Raw genomic sequence first — 21,798 nt, forward strand, 5'->3', positions numbered from 1 at the left:
CTAGGGTTTATTATTGAAAACATTATAAACAAGAATCTGACGTGTAGGTTTAATAAATAAGATTTAAGCTTCAAGATGAAATAATAATTGAATCATTTTACATAATTTTTTATTGAATAAAAAAATATTTTGTAATGACATGTGAGTTTGATACTATGTAGAATTTTTTATAACAAAATAATGCACTTGTTTTTGGGATTCATTGGAGATTTTAAGGAACAATTGAAATCTTTTGAGAACTCTGGGATATTCGAAAGTGGCCAATTCACACGCTTATCATAAGATGTCTGGCTAGAAGTATAGGTCCAAGATTTCGGTGAGCAATTTATATTCCCGTACGCCAACCAGAATAATTGATTGGATGTATACAGTCGAGCTAAGTTCGGTTCTTCTCCATGTTCTTTAGCCCACTCCTGATATGCTGAATAAGCCAATTCAACACCCATTTGTTGAGTGATGGTGCCCTTCAAGTTAACTATACCGTATGCCTAAAAAATAATAATTTTAGTTTCTCGACCCTACACGGAACGAAAATTATGGAAAGTTTAGCTATGCATTATGGGAATAGTTCCCATAATGATTTGGGAATTGTACCCATTCTACTATAGGGATGGTTCCCATATATTATGGGAACCATCCCTATAATAGTATGGCAACCAATCCCATAATATTATGGGAACCGTTCCCATACCACTATGGGGACCATTCCCATAATGGTATGGGAACTATTCCCATACTATTATGAGAACTATTTCCATAATGGTACGGAAACTATTCCTATAATATTATAGGAACCATTCTCATAATATCATAAAAATTTTTTTTCTTGATCCCCGACCCGAAAGTACGGACTTTCTGGCTGCTTCTTGCTCCAGAAAGAACGACTTTTGTGGCTTACACGAATTACAGCGCGCTCTGGTGGACTACGTTTATTTTCTGGCTCAGTCCTGCAACTATATTCATAAGCGCGCTTGTGTCAGTATACTCACACTATGAGTTATACACTTAAAGTGTATAGTATACAGTGCCGGCGTACTGACAGCTCAACATAACCAACAACATAACCAACACTGATCATTTTAAATCATGATAATTATTATAATTATTAAGAGTTAATGGCTTTCAACGATTATAACCGTATGAAAATTTTATTAATTAATTAAAAAAATTAAAACTTCAATTGAAAAAAGGAGAACGTAGTTGTAATTTCACCGAAGTATATAATTTTAATAAAATTACTTGCAATTGATATCAATCAGGAGTTAAACGAAATTTGTTGAATAAATTTTAGCCTATAAAATTTGAAAATTGGAATTATAAAATTGACATGAAGATTATACTGAAATTTATTTTACAAATTTCGTTCAGCTTCCAATTGAAATCAACTGTAAATAATATTTTTTTAAATCTATATCTTAGCGAAATTACGACTACGTATTTCCTCTTTTACTTAAGGTTTTAATTTTTTTTTAATTAATTAATATAATTTTGATACGGTTAAGACAATTGAAAATTTTTAAAAATTGGGGACACTATCTGAGCTCCAGGATGGCCTGCAGGGTCAACTATTTTTCAGATTATTTTTTTTTTTAGCCCGCCCCGACCAGCAAAACCTCGGATTTGCAAAAGTCGGGCAAGCCGCCCCCTCCCCCCACCTTTGTCTGTATTTCCGTACTATCGGTTGGAAATCAAGAAAAATAGTATACTACCCACGGTCAAAAATTTGGATGCTCTGACGCAAGGAATATAGATGCCTCGGTTTCGCCTCGGCATCTATATTCCATGCGCCAGAAAATCCAACTTTCTGGCCTAGGGTAGTAATATACTATTTGCCAAATAGTGTAGAAATTTCCCTCATGATATGGAGAGATTCAAATGAAGCTTCTTCGACGCTAAATTTGATGAAAAAAAAAAAATTTTGTTAAAAATTTTAATGTTTTTGCCGAATACAAATTTTTTTTTCAATGTTTGAATTTTAGTTTTTATATTTGATAATATTTCTGTGTATTGTAAAAGTGATTACCACACTTTTCTTTAAATTAATTTTTTCATGATAGTATGGGTATCATTCCCATAATTATAGGAACTATTCCTATAATTATGTGGAAACATTCCTATAATTATAGGAACTACTCCCATAATTTATAGTCGTCATTCCTATGATGGTATAGGAAAAAATTTCACAAAATTATGAGAACAGTTTCCATAATTTTCTTTCCGTGTACGTGGATTCTCCACAAATTTTCACCAAATCGTACTTGGGTTCCGTATCCTCCAGTGTAGTTGCTGTACTTTTCAACGATACACTTCTCCGTTTCATTATTCAGATACTTTTCTTCGAAATCAACTGAAAAATCAACAGCTCGACCAACTTCATAACCAATAAGGGCTCCAATCGCACCGTAGTTCGTGTAGTTATAACGATTTGTGTTGATCAAAAATTTGCTCAGCCAATCTGTTATGACTGCAATATAAAAGTTAAGAATATAGTTTGTGAGCCTGGTTGAAAAGAATAATTAAATAACACAATTACCAAGAATATTTTCACGTCGACAATAGTAAGATTCTTGAGCTGTACCCATGGTCATGATTGTAAAAATATCTTTCCAGTCATACAAATTATTTGGCTTACCAAATGCTGTTAGTTTCCGGTTCATTGTAAATGATTGAATACTCAAAAGATTACCCAAATAATTATCCTTAGTGATTTTAAGATCTTCGAAATATTTATCTAATTTTTCATCGTCCAATACTTCCTCAGGATAACCCACAACAGCCATTAAATTTTCAATTTTTTTAATCATTTTTTCTTTAGTGTGAGCGTCCAAATTTTTCGATTTTAGAGTATCCAGCAATTTTCGTTTAATGTTTGAAAAAATAAGGCCAACATTTTGTTTAACCTCTTGATTTACTGGATAATTGCGTGCATAGTGAGCTCGTGCGATACTCGGTAAGTAGGTTTTGGCTTCTGCGAAACAGTCATGGGATCCGATGAGTTGCTGTTTGAAGAATCCGTAAGTTTGAGCAAAGTTATACAGAGTCACGGATTTAATGAAAGGTATCGAAAATTGAATTGTTTTCCAAATTGCGTAGTTTGCTTGTACCCTTTTCGAAGTTTCATTCATCAACTTTTCAAAGTTTGTTATGTATTTTTTATTCCAAACAGCTACAAGGGTTTTGTCGTCATGAGAAAAGTATGGGAGCAAGTGATTATTAAAATATTCAGCCCAATTTATACTGGGCCATGTTTGTTTTATTTCGCCAAGTGACATTGAGGTGAAAGTTATGTTAACTGACGAGTAGCTGGTTGCTTGGTTGGTTCCATAAATAAGTTGCTTTTCGAATTCAAATGCTGCCCTAAGATCTTCTTTAGCTCGTGTTGCGTGAGCTCCCAAAAATTTAGCAACATTGATCATATAGTTGTAGTAATAGCTCATTAAACCGAAATTCTGGACGTTTTTCACATATTCATAGGAAAATTCTAGCTGTGGTGGATACAACTATTTGAACCAAAAATAAAATTATTTTTATGAGAACAGAAATAATGGCAATGGTTTCGAATCATCTTTAAATAAACAAGTATTTCCGCATGAAAAAACTTTATACGTGAAAACATATATGATAGAATATATGAATATCATAATGTGATATATTGTACAATATATAAAATAATATTTATATTTTTGCCGTATTAATATATGATAATATATTGAAAAAAAATATATATTGCTAGAATATATTATCAATATATTTATCAATATATGACTTTTTATGTATGTTTTATATATATATTTTAATATATCTTTTTTATATTGATATATTATATTGAAAGTAGTATATTAATTAATATATAGTATTTTTTATATTTTTTATATATGTTTTCCAATATATTGCAAAATATATGGTTTCCAATATATTGTAAAATATATGTCACTTTTTTTACTTTTTTTAGGTTATTGCCAGTAAATATAAGGTCAATGAAAAGAAGGAAAAAAAATAATAAATTTGACTTTTTTTGTGGAATTGTGTAGAAATTGAAAAAGTATATTGAAAAAATAAAATTTTCAATATATTGCGAAAAATATAAGTTTTAATATACTGGAAAAATATAATTCCAATATACCGCGAACCATATATTTAATCATACAAATTCGTTCATATATAATCAATTATATAGAGACCACACTGAAAAAAAAGTTTTTTTCCTCCCAGGATACAAAATATTTTTATCCGAGTATTTTAATATCCAGTATAAGTTTCTTAATATTAAAAAACTGGTATTTTTCCCCTGAGAATACCTAAGTTTTTTCTAGAGCTAAACCTTAATGCTGCGTTACCATCCCTGTGGAAAAGGTCTTATAAAATCTCATAAAAAAAATTGGCTATGAGAAAACGATCAGTATTTGTCCGCGAAAAATCTCAAAAATTCTGATACAATTATTTTCTCATAGATGGTGCATCAAAAAAAATTTTTTCTCAAAATTCTCATATAAATTATCAGAATCTATAAGAAACAGAAGGTGTAATATTGTGATTATAAGTACTTATAAGTTTTCGAAAAATGTAAAGTCTACAATTGAGTAGATTTTGGAAATGAATAAGATTATATGAGACGATTTCTGAAGTAATCATACAAGATTTGATACTGATTAATCAATGTGAGTACAGTGATTTTCCATATAGTAACGAAAAAATTTATGAGATTGATTAAGTTATAGTTTCTTTAGTATTGATTGAGGTTTATATGCTAAATTATTGAATTTTTTTGCATGAATTCAAAAAGTTTTTATTATGTATACTCAAGAATATTTGTATGAGTATTTATGCGGAAAATCCTTAGCAATCTATTCACGAAAAATCTATGAAATTGAGTCAGTTTATTTATTCATCAAAAATTACTCAAGTAAACATTAATATTAAATATTAAAGTCATGATGTGTTATGGGATATACCATAGTACAACCCAAACAGGTACCTGTTGGTCTGTCAAATGACAGATGATTACTCAAATAAAATCGTATTGAAATTTGGAATATAACACTTCTGAAATAAATGTCTTACCAGGGACACTACAAATCGTAGGCGCGATCTCGTGGCGAGCACCGAACTACTCCCGCTGCTGCTGCCTAGCACCGGTGACTTTCCCCTTTTCCATATCGATCTTTTCTCCCGAGAAATTTTTTCTCTTGGCTTAAGCAACTTTTGTTATTTTGGTCGGAGTATACAAAAATACTTGCTTGAAAAGAATAGTACTTGTTCCGAGAAATTTTATTCTGTTTAACCAAAAAAATGCAATATTGCTACAAAAAAATAAATGTATCTTGCACCAAAAAAAAAAAATGGGGTAAGATACATTTCTGGGTTTGTAAAAAATCACATAAAAACTTATATTTTCACTCATCTCCGAACAGTTAAATTATTCAAAGTGCAAAAAAAAGTGATAATATTAGTATTTTTGGTGTAAATTCTTATAAAAAAAAATGAAGTTAAGCAATTATTTTTGAATGTATCTGATAAAATTAATATTTTATGTGAATGGAAATTATTTATAAAATCTCATAAGTACTCCATAATATTTTATAAGTAATAGCCTTCTAACTAAAACTTACAAGAACTCATAAATCACATAGCTTTTAAATTAAAATTAAATCTTTTAAGTTTTCACAAGTTAATTCGATTATAGATTTTCTTACTAATTCTCATAAAATTTTTATGAGAAAAAAATCTGCATTTGTCCATGTGATTTCTGATTCAGTCTCATAAAATTTCGAAGAAATACATGTTAAATATTTTCTCATAAAATATGACAAATATTTTATGATATTCAATAAGATATTATCTCCTAGGATAACTCTTACTAAAACTTATAAATTCTGAAAATTTCGTATAAAAAATTAATCTTATTGAGATTTTGTAAGTATTATAACATCGGAATTCGCCTGATCAATTCTTATTGAAAATACATTAGAATAAACTGTAACAATCTTATAGAAGTGAAAGAACTTATTCAATCTCATAATCGTTGGCGGAATTCGAGTCACAAAATTTCATAAATTAAAAAATCTTACTTATTCTTTTGAAAATCTAGTACGGAAATCATGATAGGAAAACATCAAAAGCTTTGACTCATAGATTCTTATAAAAATTCATATGAGAATTTTTTTAAATCTTATAGATATTTTCGAAGCTCATAGATTCTCATAAAAAATATTCAATATCTTATCAGAATTTATGAGAGCTTTTCCACAGGGTATAGCAACCGCAGTAATTATAATTACATCCTAATCACTACATTTTATAGAAATTAAATTTTCCAGTAATTTTATTATAAATACAACTTTTAAAATTAGAAGTTAATTTAATATTATTAAAAAAAGGCTCGTAGTAAAATAAACATTACTTAAATGTGTCAACTGAATGAGGTTAAGTCAGCCATATTTTTTATTTTGGTATTTTGCTGAGAAGGAAACCGAGTTTTTTAGCAATCAGAATACTTATTAGTGTGGGAAAAAAACTTTGGTATTTTAAAAACTAGAATACCAGGTTCTTTACGGGAGGGAAAAATTTTCTAGGTGGAAAAAAACTTTTTTTCAGTGCATATACCACTAATTATATGAGTCAAAATATATGGATATATACATCAAGTTTATTATATTATACTTATAAATTATATATATACTATCCATATATGACAAGAATATATTGAGCATTATATGAGATAATATATATAGAAAAATACAAAATATTTTATACAAGTAAATATATTATGATAAATATATAATTCAATATATGTAAAAAACATATATTTTTCAATATAGATATTTTTGCCGCTATATATTTATCACATATTCACCATATATTTTTTTATATACTTTTAACAATATGTAGCTTTTCCATGCGGGTTAACTTGCCGGTACTTAAATATTTCAATAAAAAAAATCAAAAATAAAATCTGAAGACCGCTCTACTCTGCGTGCAAACCCCCAACGTTCCGCTTCAGGCTCGCAAAAAGTTACATTTCACATTAAGATTTAAAATTTTAATAAATCGAAAATCCAAAGTAAACGAGCGTTATTTAAATTCTTGTTTATAATTATCTAGACTCGATTTTCGAAAATTGGACTAAAACCAATGACTTAAGTCAATTGATTGTTTTTTTGAAAATTTTCAATTTTCTTAGAGGAACGTTAAAAAAAGTTAGGTTAAACATCCAAATATATTTATTTCATAAAATAGATATTAGAAAAAACTCAAATTATTATTTGTACTGATAAAAATTTCGTTGAATTTCCAGTCCTAAAAAGAAATTTAAGACATTATGTGACTTACATTGAATGATACTGCGCCATCAGACATTGACGGCAAAACAATAAAATACATAAAACTTTGGCCAGACACATAACCGATATTTTCTGCTTGGCTAACGAATTTAATCCAATCAAAATCTTTTTCATTCCATTTATCACCTTCAACAACTGGCCACCCACCTAATTTTGAAATGACTTCTTTCAGAAATTCTAATCTATCCTCTTTTGCACCCGATTCTAAACAAAATTTGTATTCATAAATAAACAAATTAATTAATCATATTGTTTGTTTAAACTTCGAAGTAAAAATTTACTTGAATAATCATTATTTTGGTTAAGATTTTGACAGGAATCCATAAAATCTCTCAGAAAATTCAAAGGCTTCAATTTATGAGATGAACTTGAATAGAGTGTTAATGCGTCCAATGCCCCGTTCGCAGATGTTATAGATTCGAAAACACGATTCGTTAATTTTGGAGCATAAGGTAAATCATCAAAGTTACCACAGGCGAATTCGTAGAAATTTTCACAGGGATCAACACTCTCTTTTATATTTTTAACAACATCATATTCTAAAAACTTTTTCGATTAATAAATCATTCTCTGTAGAAGATTTTATCATTATGGAAAAAAACTAATGAAAACTATTGGAAATTCATCAGTATTAATAAGTTTTTATTGGTGACTATTAGTACTCCCGAGTCAAAATTAAAAAGGTGATTTGAGCTTCCAAATCATACATGATGGTAAAGAGGTTCAAATCATCTTTTTAGAATATGAACATCCATGCATTAAAAAGGTAATTTGAACCTAAACGTGGTAACTTTGTCCGCTTTTACCAAGTTTAGGTTAAAATCATCTTGTTAAAAAGGTAAAATAAGCCTCCAGAGCCTAAATTTATAAATCGAGTAAGAGTCTCATCGGATCGCGTACAATTGGTAAAGAAACAGAATGGAAAAGGGGGCCACTAATTAGAAATTGCTGCCATGATCGAAAAAAATTTGAAATTTAAAAATTCAAAAAATAATTTCTTAGCAATAAATGTTTTGTTGTGAGTTAAAAAATAACAAAATTTAAAATATTAATAATAAAAGCTAAACTTATATGAGTATGCGTTCAAATAGAATAGTACTATGTCATTCGAAATTCGAATTGAATAATTAGAGCCTTTGACTTATTAGTATATGATCAATTAATTATTTTATGTGAACAATAAATACAAACGAAGTACTGGAAAACGGAAACTGCCGAAGAATTTGAAAAAAACTGCTGAAACATAATCTGCTGCCGCCGGGATTTGAAACCACGACCTTACGAATATGAAGCACAACCACTGCCGCACTGCTACTCGGACGCTCACGATTAGTTGGAAATATCTTTATGTATAACAATAATATCATGCTAAAGAATTGAGCTCATTCGAAGTTACAGATTAAAAGTATGGTAGGCCATGGAGGGCTAAAATACCATTTTAAAAAGTGATTTACTCCCCCATACGCTAATTTTAGGACATCGAGGACTTAAATAATATATTACATTCAGCGGCAAGTGCAACATCAAAAGAACTGAGGCTTTGGAGGCTCAAACTACTGTTTTAATTTTGACTCGGGCTCCGACTAGCGAATCTTGAAACATTATTGGAAATGACATAGCATTGAATAGTATTTCATAAGTGATCACTAGTAATTCGATTAGTCTACTATATGGCATCACTATTGAAAGTATAATATCAGTGTTGATCATGTTACAAATAAAAAAACTCTAACCTCAAATTTTTAGATTTAACATATCTCTATATAAATACGTTAAAAAATTATAAATTGCTCATTCATCACGATTAATATCATTTGCATTATTAAGATCATTGAGATTTCTATGATAAATATGTAGATGTTCAAAATATTTCTAACTATTGAGTTCATGGTGTTGGCAGAATGTTACAAGCTTCAACTGATATGCATAAGGATTCAGGTTCGAGCCCCAGTAATGACGAATAATTTTTCATCGATAAAATAAATAATAAACATCAATAAATCAGTACAAATAGTAATCATAAATATATATGATTCGATCCAATTTTTTTTTTTATCGGGTTACACCATCGATCCTAAGAAATAAGTGCCATACGATTATGACAGTAAAAAATCGAGAACACTAACTAAGGACACTAATTATAATAAAGCATTCCCTGATTAAAAGAAACGATTCAAAACAATTCGAAACGGCTAATCTTTACTTCTACATAGACCCGGGAAAAAATGATCAGACCTGATGCAACATGAACAGGCATAAGTCTTCAGGCCTGATCAGACATGAAAAATGACCATGCCTGACCAGGCCTGATCAGGCATGTTCAGGTCTGATCATGTCTGTTCATGCCCATCCGGATAAAAAAATTATATATAAAAAATGGCCCTATATAATTATATATAATTATGTATAACTATATTCAATTATACATGTATATAATTATTGCTATAAAAATAAAAAAAATAAAAAATTCGGGCGTGTGCAGGATTTGAACCGTGGACCTTGCACTCGAAAGTGTAACTCGCTACCCACTGACCTAAGAGATTTAGTTGGAAAGTAAGTTTCGTATGAACTTCAAGTAATAAAAATCTTATACGTGATAGATTCTTGGTCAACAAAATTTTAGATCTATGAGCAGACATGAACAGCCATGAACAGACATGAACATATATGACCAGGCATGAACAGGCATGGGCAGGTATGATCAGGCCTGAGCGTATTTAACGCTTCAGACATGAACAGGCATGAACAGACATGGACAGGTATGATCAGGCCTGATCATGTCTAATTTCAGACCTAATCATACATGGACAGGCATGGACAGGTATGAACAGGCATGATCAGACCTGACTGTATTTAACGCTTCAGACATGAACAGGCATGATCAGGCCTGAGTGTATTCAACGCTTCAGACATGAACAGACATGAACAGGCATGGACAGGTATGATCAGGCATGATCAGACCTGACTGTATTTAACGCTTCAGACATGAACAGGCATGAACAGGCATGGACAGGTATGATCAGGCATGATCATGTCTAATTTCAGACCTAATCATACATGAACAGGCATGATCAGGTCTAATTTCAGGCCTGATCATACATGAACAGGCATGGTCAGGTCTGATCATTTTTTCCCGGGGACATACATTCATCAGTGAGTGAGGCGTTTTGGTAATCGAGGTTACTGCGCGAAAATACTAGATCATTAGTTTTTTTCAATAGCGCTCATTAGTATTTTTCCGAAAGGGTAAACCTTCAAGACTTACCGTATTTTATATTATCTATCAAGCATTCACGCGTCCTACAATTATATGTTCCTGTAAATATAAATGATATAAATTTTAACAAATAAGTAGATTTTCTAAACGATTATAGTTAAGGATTACCTTTATTATCAGGAAAATTAGGTATATTGGTTACGTTTTCTGTCACCACCAACGCTGGAAAAAATATTGCCAGCAAAATTGACCATATACTCATCCTGTAAAATTATTTAAATATTTCAGAGGGAAAGAAAAAAATCGTATACTAGATTGTAACTCATGATGCCGTGATCTTTACTAAAATTTGCTAAATTACTTTTAATACTTTTATTTATTTTATAATTGCTATAGTCAAAGTCTCAAATTAATTAGTTCATAAAACGAAGTTTCTGTCATAATTTCGACTAAGAATCACTTGTTAACATGCCTTTTTTTTCAGCAGTGGACAAAAAATAATTGTATTTAATAAAAAAAAAATCCTCGCAAGATTAAAAGTTTTTAGCTCAATTTTGCAAGTTTAGCTAACACAAAGGCAGAATCTATGTATAGAAAGCTAACAGAACCCTTTTGATCGAGATTATTTCTTCACGAACGTATAGAAAAATTATTACCTTGTACATGGAAAGAAAATTATGGGAAGTTTTGCTATGCATTATGGGAACCATTCCCATAATAGTATGAGAATAGTTCCCATACCATTATGGGAATGGTTCCCATAATGATATGGGAATGGTTCCCATAATGATATGGGAATGGTTCCCATAATGGTATGGGAATGGTTCCCATATTGGTATAGGAACTATTCTTATAATATTATGGGAACTATTCCCATAATAGTATGGGAACCATCCCTATAATATCATAAAATTTTTTTTTTGCACAATAGTGTAGAAATTTCCCAAAATTTGAATTTTCTCGAATGTTTTGTGCTGACAAAAAATTCTTGTTAAAAATTTTAATGTTTTTTTGCCAAATACGATTTTTTTTTTCAATGTTTGAATTTTTGTTTTTATGTTTAATAATATTTCTGTGTATTGTAGAAGTGATTACCACACTTCTTTAAAATAATTTTTTCATGATAATATGGGAACCATTCCCATAATATTATAGGAATGGTTCCTATAATAGTATGGGAACTATTCCCATAATATTATGGGAATGATTCCCATAATGGTATACGAACCATTCCAATTGCATTATGGGAACCATTCCAATTGCATTATGGGAATCATTCCCATAATATTATGGGAATAGTTCCCATACTATTATAGGAACCATTCCCATAATATTATGGGAATGATTCATATAATATTATAGAAAGTATTCCTATAAATTATAGGAACTATTCCTATAATAGTATGGGAACTATTCCCAGATTATGGGAATGATTCCCATAATGGTATAGGAACCATTCCAATTGCATTATGGGAACCATTCCAATTGCATTATGGGAATCATTCCCATAATATTATGGGAATAGTTCCCATACTATTATAGGAACCATTCCCATAATATTATGGGAATGATTCATATAATATTATAGAAAGTATTCCTATAAATTATAGGAACTATTCCTATAATTATAGGAATCATTCCTATAGTGTTATGGGTATCATTCCCATACTTATAGCAACTATTCCTATAATTATGGGAAACATTCCTATAATTATAGGAACCGCTCCCATAATTTATGGTCCATCCCAACCACTGCCATAATTTTCTTTCCGTGTATAATAAAGTTCAAAGTCGCAAATTTGTAAACGAGAATTTGGATCAAGTAGAAGCATTAAATACTTTCAAAAAGCTATTGCAAACATTAACTGTACTTGCAACAAACTAATTTATTAATTCTTACTACAATTTGTCGCTGCCCATCGTAAGCAATTTCCAGATTGCTTCCAATAGGTTCTTCTGACAAATCATCAACTCTTAAAAACTAGTAACAGAATTGAAAGAAAATTTTCTGTACAATTAGAACATCACTTTTTCCTTTAAGAACCGTTTTCAGATAATTTTGTCCAAGCTTTTCTCTGAGATAAAAACTCTAAACGCTAAATAAAGACACAGACCCGATGCTTTACTCTATGAACTAGCGAAGTGCACTTCAATTTTTTGACAACTTCCATTTGTTTACGAGAAAAGCTTGGACAAAGTTTCCATTTACTGTACAAGTGCAACAAAGATAGTACCGTTTATCCACTTGAGTGCAAATAGAGAAACAAATGAAAACGCGTCTTAATTGAATTTTTATGGGTATTTTATTATTACACTGTAAAAAATCACCGGGGTAAGTCCAAGCGGTATAGGTGTTAAAATTCTCGGTGTTAAATTCACCCCCGAAAGCGGTGTTAAAATAACACCCCAATTAGTGTAAATATTCTAGACCGGTGTTAAAATAACACCGCCATTGGTGTAAATATTCTAGACCGGTGTTAAAATAACACCGCCATTGGTGTAAATATTCTAGACCGGTGTTAAAATAACACCGCCATTGGTGTAAATATTCTAGACCGGTGTTAAAATAACACCGCCATTGGTGTAAATATTCTAGACCGGTGTTAAAATAACACCGCCATTGGTGTAAATATTCTAGACCGGTGTTAAAATAACACAGCCATTGGTGTAAATATTCTAGACCGGTGTTAAAATAACGCTGCAACCGGTGTAAATATTCTTTACCAGTGTTAAAATATTTTACTTTGTGAATAGTTTTACTTACTCGATCACTATACTCGTTAATAAATGATATTTTTTATTAATTTTCATAAAGAACTGACATTTTTTGTGTTTTATAATCTTTAATGTTAATACTCCAAGCGGACGCAATTTACCCCGCTTTTACAACGGTATTACTCCGCGTTTACACCGGTTACCCCGCTTTTACACCGGTTTTACTCCACTTTTACACTGGTTACCCCAATTTAACACCAGCATTTTTAATACCGGTGTATTACTCCTCCTACACCGGTGTAATTTCATTTTTACACCGGGCAGAGTTAAAACGAGTCCATTTTTAACACCGCTCTTTTTACAGTGTATAAACAATGTATATTTTTATCAATAAAGTAATAATTTATCGTAATAAGCCATATGAGAATCTTAAAATTACAATTATGAACGATATTCTATTACAGATAAAAATTAATAAAAAGATTAAATGCGAAAAGGGTCACAACGAAGAAAAAATTTGTTAGAAATATCGTTAATACCAATAGTTTAATGTTAGTTTCATTCCTTCAAGTATGAAAACTATTTTTGTAGATCATAAAGGTTCCTAGAAAACTTGAATTCAATGAGTTTCATGCATAGTAAAACTGTTTTGTAAGCGTTTAATAATAAATAAAAATGTATATTTTGAAAAAAAATTAGGTTCAAATGACTGCAGAAGAAAAGTGGCTGATTTTCTTTGTTCGATCAAAAGTTACTTTTGTAGAGAATTTAATCCCCTACAAAATTGCACCTTGGCCATTTTTAAATCAGTTATATTTAATGAGTTATAGAACATTAAGATGGGACAAAAATTTGTTTTCGGAAAATTCTTATTCGCGCGAGCGCTATGTGAAAAACGGTCATATCAAGCTGAAATTTGAACAGGATTTTTTTTTCGTGAGAGACAACCTAATTTTCGCATGAGACCGAAAAAAATATCTCGATTTTATTTGGCACACTCTAATATGAACACCCAGGTAGAAAATTGTCTTAGTCGGACAAGTTTGAAACTTCAAAATTGCTTTATTTTAGCTTAACATCTAAGTCTTGTTTTGTAAGTTTTATTCTAGGCTGGTATTAGAATGAATTCTACGACAAGTCTTTGAGTGTAACTAACTTTCAAATATTGGCAGGGAGCCTAGTATATGGTGGGGACAACTGAAACGATCGCAGCGCTCGCTGTGGATACAATTTCGTTAAATCATGCTCTCTTTGAATATAAACACATGAAAATTAAGTTTAAAAATAGTTCATAATAGTTATTGTGTCGTTAATGTTTGCCTTTGCTCATCGTTTGAGGTTGAAACAATATTTTATAATTTATTGATTCAAATCCGGTTTGGATAATGATTTTTATCATTGCCTAAAAATTATTTTTTAACCCTTCGTTACTCGCGCTTTACGGTGATTTCCTGTACAACACTACTCAAGCTAATAGAGTTGGCGTGAATATGAGTGAGACACTAGAGAAAGCGCGTGTAACGGAAGGTTAAAAAAACATTATGTTTTTTTAGTTACGATTTACAAGCAAATTATCATGAATTAAAATAAAATTATTTTCTTCAATTTTGTTAAAAAACTCAATTGACTATTCTACTATTTTTTAAACCATTATCATTGTAGTTGTCATATATTATTTGTTTTGATTTTATCGGTTAACCTTATTCTATTCTAAAATAATAGTGTTTATTATTTATTAAAATTTTTTATACTTAATTTTTTTATCGAAATATATTCAATTTAATTTTCTCTATCAAAAATACAATTACACTTTTTTATTTATATCATTATAAATTTTTATATTTTGATTTTATAACGAATTTTTATTTTTTACACTGATTTTATTTATCTTTTATAATTCTCGAGCATGATTTTTTGTAGCCATCAGATGTCGTTTTCGTCGCGCTCCCTGCCAATACCTTTCTGTTAGCTTTTTTTCCACGCGTATGATAAGATTCGTTCTAAGCTTGGATTCTAAACTTAAAACTACCTTATCTGCTAAAATTACTCCAAGAGTATTGAAAACTGAAGTTTGAGGTTAATTAGGAGTTTGTGTTATTGTTTATAAGTGATAAATGAGTTTAATTTTATTTGCAACATATATAAAGAAAAATATTTACTAAGTAAGTAAATTTTAATTTTTTAATTTATTGAATCTCAAGTTTTTAATGCTCATAATAAAAAAATTTGAATTTTTTAGAACGTCGTTACATTACAAGCATAAAACTGATTGCGTTATAAATTACTGTTAAAACCATGAATGACAACCATAGAAGAACATTTACTGTTTTATATTTCTAAAATATATATAACACTATACATTTAATGCCCAATATCTGATGTTTGTGTACAGAAAAAAAAACAATAAAAAATTTTTCTCTGTAAACATGTTTTCAAACTTAAATTACAAAATCTATTTTAGCTAAAAATAAAGTATATCTTTAACCTTATGGTAAGCTGAATTGTCACGGTGTATGCAAGCTAAATCTGCACACTGATAAAAAATTTATATTGACTCAAGAAATATTTTCTTGAGCCAAGAATTTATTTCTGAAGAAAACCAATTGTCTTGCTTCAAAAAATTCTTGTCTTGATTTAGATTTTCTTGGCTCTATAGATTTTGTATCTTCGATGGATAACTCTCGTGTCTTGACCCGAAACTATATTATCTTCAATCGATACTATCGAATTTTTCAAGCAAGACCACTTGTCTTCAACTAAAAATGTCGTATTATTATTTTAAGAACTTTACATTTTTGGTTCAAGTAATAATTCCTTAATAGAAGATGTTTTTAAAGTAATGAAAAAAAAAATTTTTTTTTTAAATAAATTTCTACTTTAACATATCTGAAGTAAATGAATGTAGTCCTAAAAAATCACTTTAAAACTTTTTATTTTTAAAATAAAAAAAAAAGTTTTTTTTCAAGCTGAGTAAATTAATATCTTGATTTAAAAATCGCGCCATTCTCGAAACGAGTCGGTAATGTCTTAAACCTACATTTTGCCTATCTTAATCTAAGAGCAAGAAATTCTTGAGCGAAATATGTCAGAATTTTGTTTCAAAACAAAAAAAGCTTCATCGAAAAATCAAATTCTCAAACAAAGAATTTTTTTTCTCTATCCGAGAATTTCAATTTTTTGGTTCAAGGATTTATTTCTTGAATTAAAACAATTAAAAATTTTGAAACAAGAACCACATTTTAAAGAAAAAATTTTTCTTGAATCAAGATAGTTTTTCTATCAGTGCAAGCTTTATGTTAGCGATCCAAAGCGTTACCAACTAACCTTGTGTTAACCATAGTTTGTTAGCTAATTTTAGGCTAAAACTGATAAAATTAGCTTAATACAAGCTAATTTCATTGATTACTTTCTACCTGGGCGTGTATACTATTAATTCGAAAGTGTATACTTACATTTTTAAAATGATGATTGAAAATTCGGTAGTCTCAGAATAACTCAGTATTAGACACCCAGCCTAAACAATGACGGCGTTGACATCAAAAATCGGATTCTTAATGTTCGCCTTTTGTTACACAATACCTATTTATATCACTGTTCTTTGAGTATGATAAGACGAAGCAATACTGAAATTTTATTAGATCAAATGTTCAATATTGAAATCTATTTTTTTCAACCAATGACTTAAGTCCATTAGAAATATATTTTATCTTTACGTAGGTATCTTTTTTTAATGTGGCTACCTTATGATTCCTGAAAAATATTGTTTCCAAAATTTTTATACCCTGGTAAAAAAATATTTAGCTGAAATCTTGCTAAAGCCGCAGAATGTTATTGGAAGAGGACGAATGTTCGTCGAAAAAACGACGAAATTTTCTTGTTCTTTTGGCTTGAATTTTTTTACCCGGGTACCTTATGAATAATTTTTAGGATAATATTTAAATGGGATTGTGGATCTAAGTAAAAGTCAGTTTAACATTTCGAAACGTATTAAGGTTTCCGTCAACTTAAATCATTTCCAGTAATTTTAATTTTTATTTTCATACGAAACAGCTAGAATCATTCAGTGCATGAAACCAAATTAAACTAGAAACAATAATAAGTTAATCGATTGCGAAATAAAAAAACGAAAAAACTAATTATGATAGAGATAATTAAAAAAAAAACAAGTATCGTTAATTAAAAAATTAAAAAAAAATGATAATAAAAATCTTGTCCCGAGTTTTAATTCGTTAATTAAAGTGTCTCTCTATCATTATCGCTTTACTTGTTATTATTAACGATTCAGATGAAATATTTTCGATACCATCAACGTGATGATATAGTTCAGAAGGTGACAAAATTAATTATTACATTCGGAATAAAAATATTAAAAAAAATTTTTTTTTTTTTTATTAGTTGACTAATGACGCCATGGAAAAAAAACAATAATAATAATGACAATGAAATTTACCCTTTAGCCTTATTCGGATTGGAAAAGTAGAATTAATAGTTTAGTGGAACAATCAGAGTTTAAATCCAATTAAAAAATTTTTAAAGCGACTTATTGTATCTTAGATTTTTTTTATCGTCCTGAAATATAAAATATTCATGAATTTCACGGAACTAAACTCTGATGATGACAATGAATGTTATTCGGTTAACTTAGTATGGTATACGTCTGACACTTATAGGAAAAAACAATAGGCCCAAGCTTGGCCGAGGCTTGGCTCTTCGAGCTCGAAAATACGTTTGTATGCTGTTGTTTTCGAAAAAAAACGTTTTGTACCATTTTTTCTCCAACGATATCTCTCAAAGGAATAAACCGATTGAGACGGTTGAGGTGGCAATCGACGCGTTTTATCAAGTTCTAAAGCTGATCAAATTTGGAAATTGATTTATCAAGTCCATTTTCAGATATTTCAAAAAAACTAAAAAAAAAAAAATTTTTTAATTCTTTCGACAACGGTTTCTCTTGAACGAATGAAGCGATTTTGATAGTTGAGGTGGCATTCGACGCGGCTTATAAAGCTCTAAAGCCCAGTCCATTTTGGAATCAATCCATCAAGCACATTAAAAGTTATCAAAAAGAAACATTTTTGAAAAAACTTTATTTTTGGAATATCTCTAAACGAGCCTTACCGATCAAGCTCAATTTTCTTTCAGCTTTAAGGCATTGACAAGCCGCGTCGAATGACACCTTAAAGTTCAAAATCGGTTCATCCGTTCAAAAGATACAGGTATTTCCATACGTACGTACGTACATACATACATACATACATACACTCGGACATCATCTTGAAATTAGTCAGAATAGCTTCCTAGGACTTCAAAACGTCGACATCTGATGAAAATTCGATTTTCGTAAATCGGACCGAAACCAATAACTTCCCGAATTTTTGAAAATTTACAATTTTCTTAGCGGGAAGTTAAAAATCTGTCTATCGGTTGACCCTGCGGGCTAGCCCCAAAACTTCCCGGTGATTTCGAAAACATTGTTGTGGTTACTTTTGTGTGCCATTGTTTTCGAAAAAAACCGATTTTAGCATTTCTTTCTCCCACGATATCTCAGGAACGAATTGACCGATTTTGATGGTTGAGGCGGCAATCGGCGCGTTTTATTGAGCTCTAGAGCTGATCAGATTTTGAAGTTTATCGTATAAGTCGTTTCTGAGAAATCAATAAAAAACTAAAAAAAAAAATTTTTTTTTTTCGTAATTCGCCAATATTTTTGAGTCTACTTGATCAAATAATCTGAAACTTTTAAAAAAGTTGATGGCCAACAAGCTCTTTTGATTGCTGCCTTAACCATCCAAATCGGTTCCTTAGTTAAAAAGTTATAGACTGGTCACACACACACACACACACACACACACACACACACACACACACACACACACACACACACACACACACACACACACACACACACACACACACACACACACAAATTTCTCCATCAAATTTCGGGGGTACCCAATTTTGCCTCCTCCCTACCCCGTTTTGCCCCTTCTTCCCCTATGCTTCCAAAAAAATAGTACTCCATTTATTTACTCGCCAATTAAGACAGATTATTGCATATTTTCTTAAAGTATAAGTTTTGAGGCCTATTTCAAATGATATTTATTAAAAAAGTTTACCCAGATAATTTGATTTTTTTTTTTTTAAAAATATGCAATAATGATAAATAAAAAAAAGATATTAATAAAAATCATATCACTCACTTCGGTTAGTTAATTACATTGTTTTTTTCATCGACTCCACTCTACTCGTTATGATGGAATGCTCTGATAAAACGTCCTTGATATTATATAGAGAATAATGCCACTAAAATGATTAAAAATAAAAAATTGTGTTGGCATATACGTGTCAGTCAAACTTTGGTCAATAAAAAATACATAAGAGGTATATAAAGACCGTCGCAATGTCAGAAAAATTAGTTCCTTGCAAGCAAATATCGAGCGTCTTCACCATGAATATTTTAATGGCTTGTTTTGTTGTCGCAGTTGGCTTGGCTTGCCAGGTAAGTTTTTCACTGATAAAAGTATATTTATAACAAATATTTTTGTGACTGCTGATATAATTATTTAATCTTACTGTTGATAAAAGGCATCTTTGACTGCATCAGTTCCAACACATGGCAATGCCGGTAAACCAAGTTCTGGATCTGATGATATCGTGGTACGAATAGTGTCCCAGTTATCTGAACAAGTGAAATCGCTTGAGAAGAGTTTAAAAGATGTTGCACAAAATAATATAACTCCAGCTATCACGAGGGTAACTGATATCGCAAATGAAAAGGCAAGCCTTGTAATTAGTCATGAAACAAAAACTAAGATCTATAACTTGTTCGATTCTATTCGAAATAGTTTAACAGATATTACTAATTCAGCTTCTAAAGCTGTGAGGATCGAGGATTTATCTGGAATAATGAATTCTTTAACTCACGATGCGTCAGTAGCTTTCGAAAAGAACCGAGACTCTATTCCTGGTGGGAAAGAAATTTCGAATACTTTCAATAATGTTCTCAACAGTTTCAAGGGAGAAAGTAAAAAAAAAATGTAATTAATTTGATTAATGTTAACTCTGACAAAATGTATATCAAATTGTTATCAACAATAAATTTCTTAATAATATGAAAAAAATTTAATGCTGCAATGGTTGGTCAATTTAATAACGTAGTAATAATTTCTCGCCCAAGCCTGGTCACCATTACAATAGTTGTCTACGTCGTTATAACGCAACAACACGGAAAAAAGAGCAGTTGAAAAATTGAACTCATATCTGAGTTTTTATTACAGTTTCGTATCAAAGTAAAGCGCTTCGGCTCTGGAACTGTAAAAATTACATTTTTATCCAGACATAACAAATATTACAGTTTCAAACTCCATATTGTCCAGTTCTCTATAATAAACTAGTCCAGTCGAGTTAGGTCCAAAAAGAAACTCTTGCTGGTGATAAAGTTGGTGATAGTTTTAGCATATTCTGAATCATTCTGTGGAAAAATTAGTCGGCCAGGAATTATCACCAGCACAAATCCTTAACTCGACTGGACTAAACAGATTTGATAATTTTCAATTTTATTTTAAAAATTTCAATCTCACACTGTAATTTTTTCTAAAAATTTTTTTAATTCTATTTCCTGAGACAAAAAAATTTTATTTTTACAGTTTCATACAGTAAAAAGTATTTCTTTTGCTTTAATCTATACTCAGAAAATGCCAACATACGAAATATAAGCTATTACCCGGGTCATAATATCTAGCCTCAATCTAGCCTCATCGAACCCAAGTAAGCCTCAATCCAGCCTCACTGGGTAAAAAAAGCATTTTCAGCCTCAAATGATGCTCAAAGATCCTCAATAAACCTCGATGAATCTCAAATGAACCCAGTCTCGACTATGTAATTTAAATTCGATTAGTATTATTTGAGGCGATAATTTTTTGGATGCGTTACTCCCTGTTTCAAGTTTAGTCGACAGAATTGTAAAAATTGGTAGGTTTCGAGCCGACATTTTCTCTGTATGACATCTTATTATGGAAGCGCATTAGCATGTTTTAAATACCAAGAAAATTAAAATAAATTAATAAATCTAGATTATTATTATTATTTATATTTATAAAAAGTCCTGTATTTGTCCTTAAAAACAATTGAACACAGACTAAATATTATAGAAAATAAAGTCTGTTTTTGTCCTTAAAAACAATTGAACACAGACCAATAATTATAATAAAAAAGTCTGTTTTTAGTCTAAACGCGATTTAAAACAGACTGAATATCATACGAAAATAAGTCTGATATTAGCCTGGATAAGGAATAGTACGGGCAAAAACAGATTAAATTCTTATATGTATAAAATAAATGCGATTTATAAACTTGAATTAAAGGAAAAATATTTGAATTTATCATTTATTTTAAAACAGATTTAATTTTTTGACCCGGGCACTACTGAGCCTTAATTTGAAAAACTTAATGTTTTGTAGTGATCATAATAAGGCAAAAATAGTTTCTCAAGTGTAGTTAATGTAACTATTTTTTCGTGCTGATTGA

At 30.2% G+C, this 21,798-nt stretch overlaps 2 protein-coding genes across 2 annotated transcripts; one reads left to right on the plus strand and one right to left on the minus strand.

Annotated features, from left to right (window-relative positions):
* Positions 1-161: 161 nt before the first annotated feature.
* LOC130673935 (neprilysin-2-like) lies at positions 162-10,819 on the minus strand. Its single transcript, XM_057479151.1, has 7 exons — positions 10,726-10,819; positions 10,606-10,656; positions 7,622-7,879; positions 7,330-7,544; positions 2,534-3,500; positions 2,259-2,464; positions 162-488 (listed from the first exon to the last, which is right to left on the minus strand). The coding sequence occupies exons 1-7, from the start codon at positions 10,817-10,819 to the stop codon at positions 168-170; spliced, it is 2,112 nt and encodes a 703-aa protein (XP_057335134.1). The 3' UTR covers positions 162-167.
* Positions 10,820-19,622: 8,803 nt separating this feature from the next.
* On the plus strand, positions 19,623-20,338 carry LOC130673559 (uncharacterized). The gene is made up of 2 exons (XM_057478600.1): positions 19,623-19,771; positions 19,858-20,338. The coding sequence occupies exons 1-2, from the start codon at positions 19,673-19,675 to the stop codon at positions 20,311-20,313; spliced, it is 555 nt and encodes a 184-aa protein (XP_057334583.1). The 5' UTR covers positions 19,623-19,672; the 3' UTR covers positions 20,314-20,338.
* Positions 20,339-21,798: the final 1,460 nt, after the last annotated feature.

Source organism: Microplitis mediator, chromosome 8 (assembly GCF_029852145.1).
Source record: "Microplitis mediator isolate UGA2020A chromosome 8, iyMicMedi2.1, whole genome shotgun sequence".
NCBI lineage: Eukaryota > Metazoa > Arthropoda > Insecta > Hymenoptera > Braconidae > Microplitis > Microplitis mediator.

Bases quoted from the DNA above. Each gene is read 5' to 3' on its own strand.
- LOC130673935 (XM_057479151.1), bottom strand. From the start codon at position 10,819: ATGAGTATATGGTCAATTTTGCTGGCAATATTTTTTCCAGCGTTGGTG. The intron at 7,545-7,621 runs GTAAATTTTTAC...AATTTTGTTTAG, and splicing joins CCAAAATAATGATTATTCAA to AATCGGGTGCAAAAGAGGAT. The intron at 489-2,258 runs GTACGATTTGGT...ATTATTTTTTAG, and splicing joins CTGGAGGATACGGAACCCAA to GCATACGGTATAGTTAACTT.
- LOC130673559 (XM_057478600.1), top strand. From the start codon at position 19,673: ATGTCAGAAAAATTAGTTCCTTGCAAGCAAATATCGAGCGTCTTCACC. The intron at 19,772-19,857 runs GTAAGTTTTTCA...TGTTGATAAAAG, and splicing joins CAGTTGGCTTGGCTTGCCAG to GCATCTTTGACTGCATCAGT.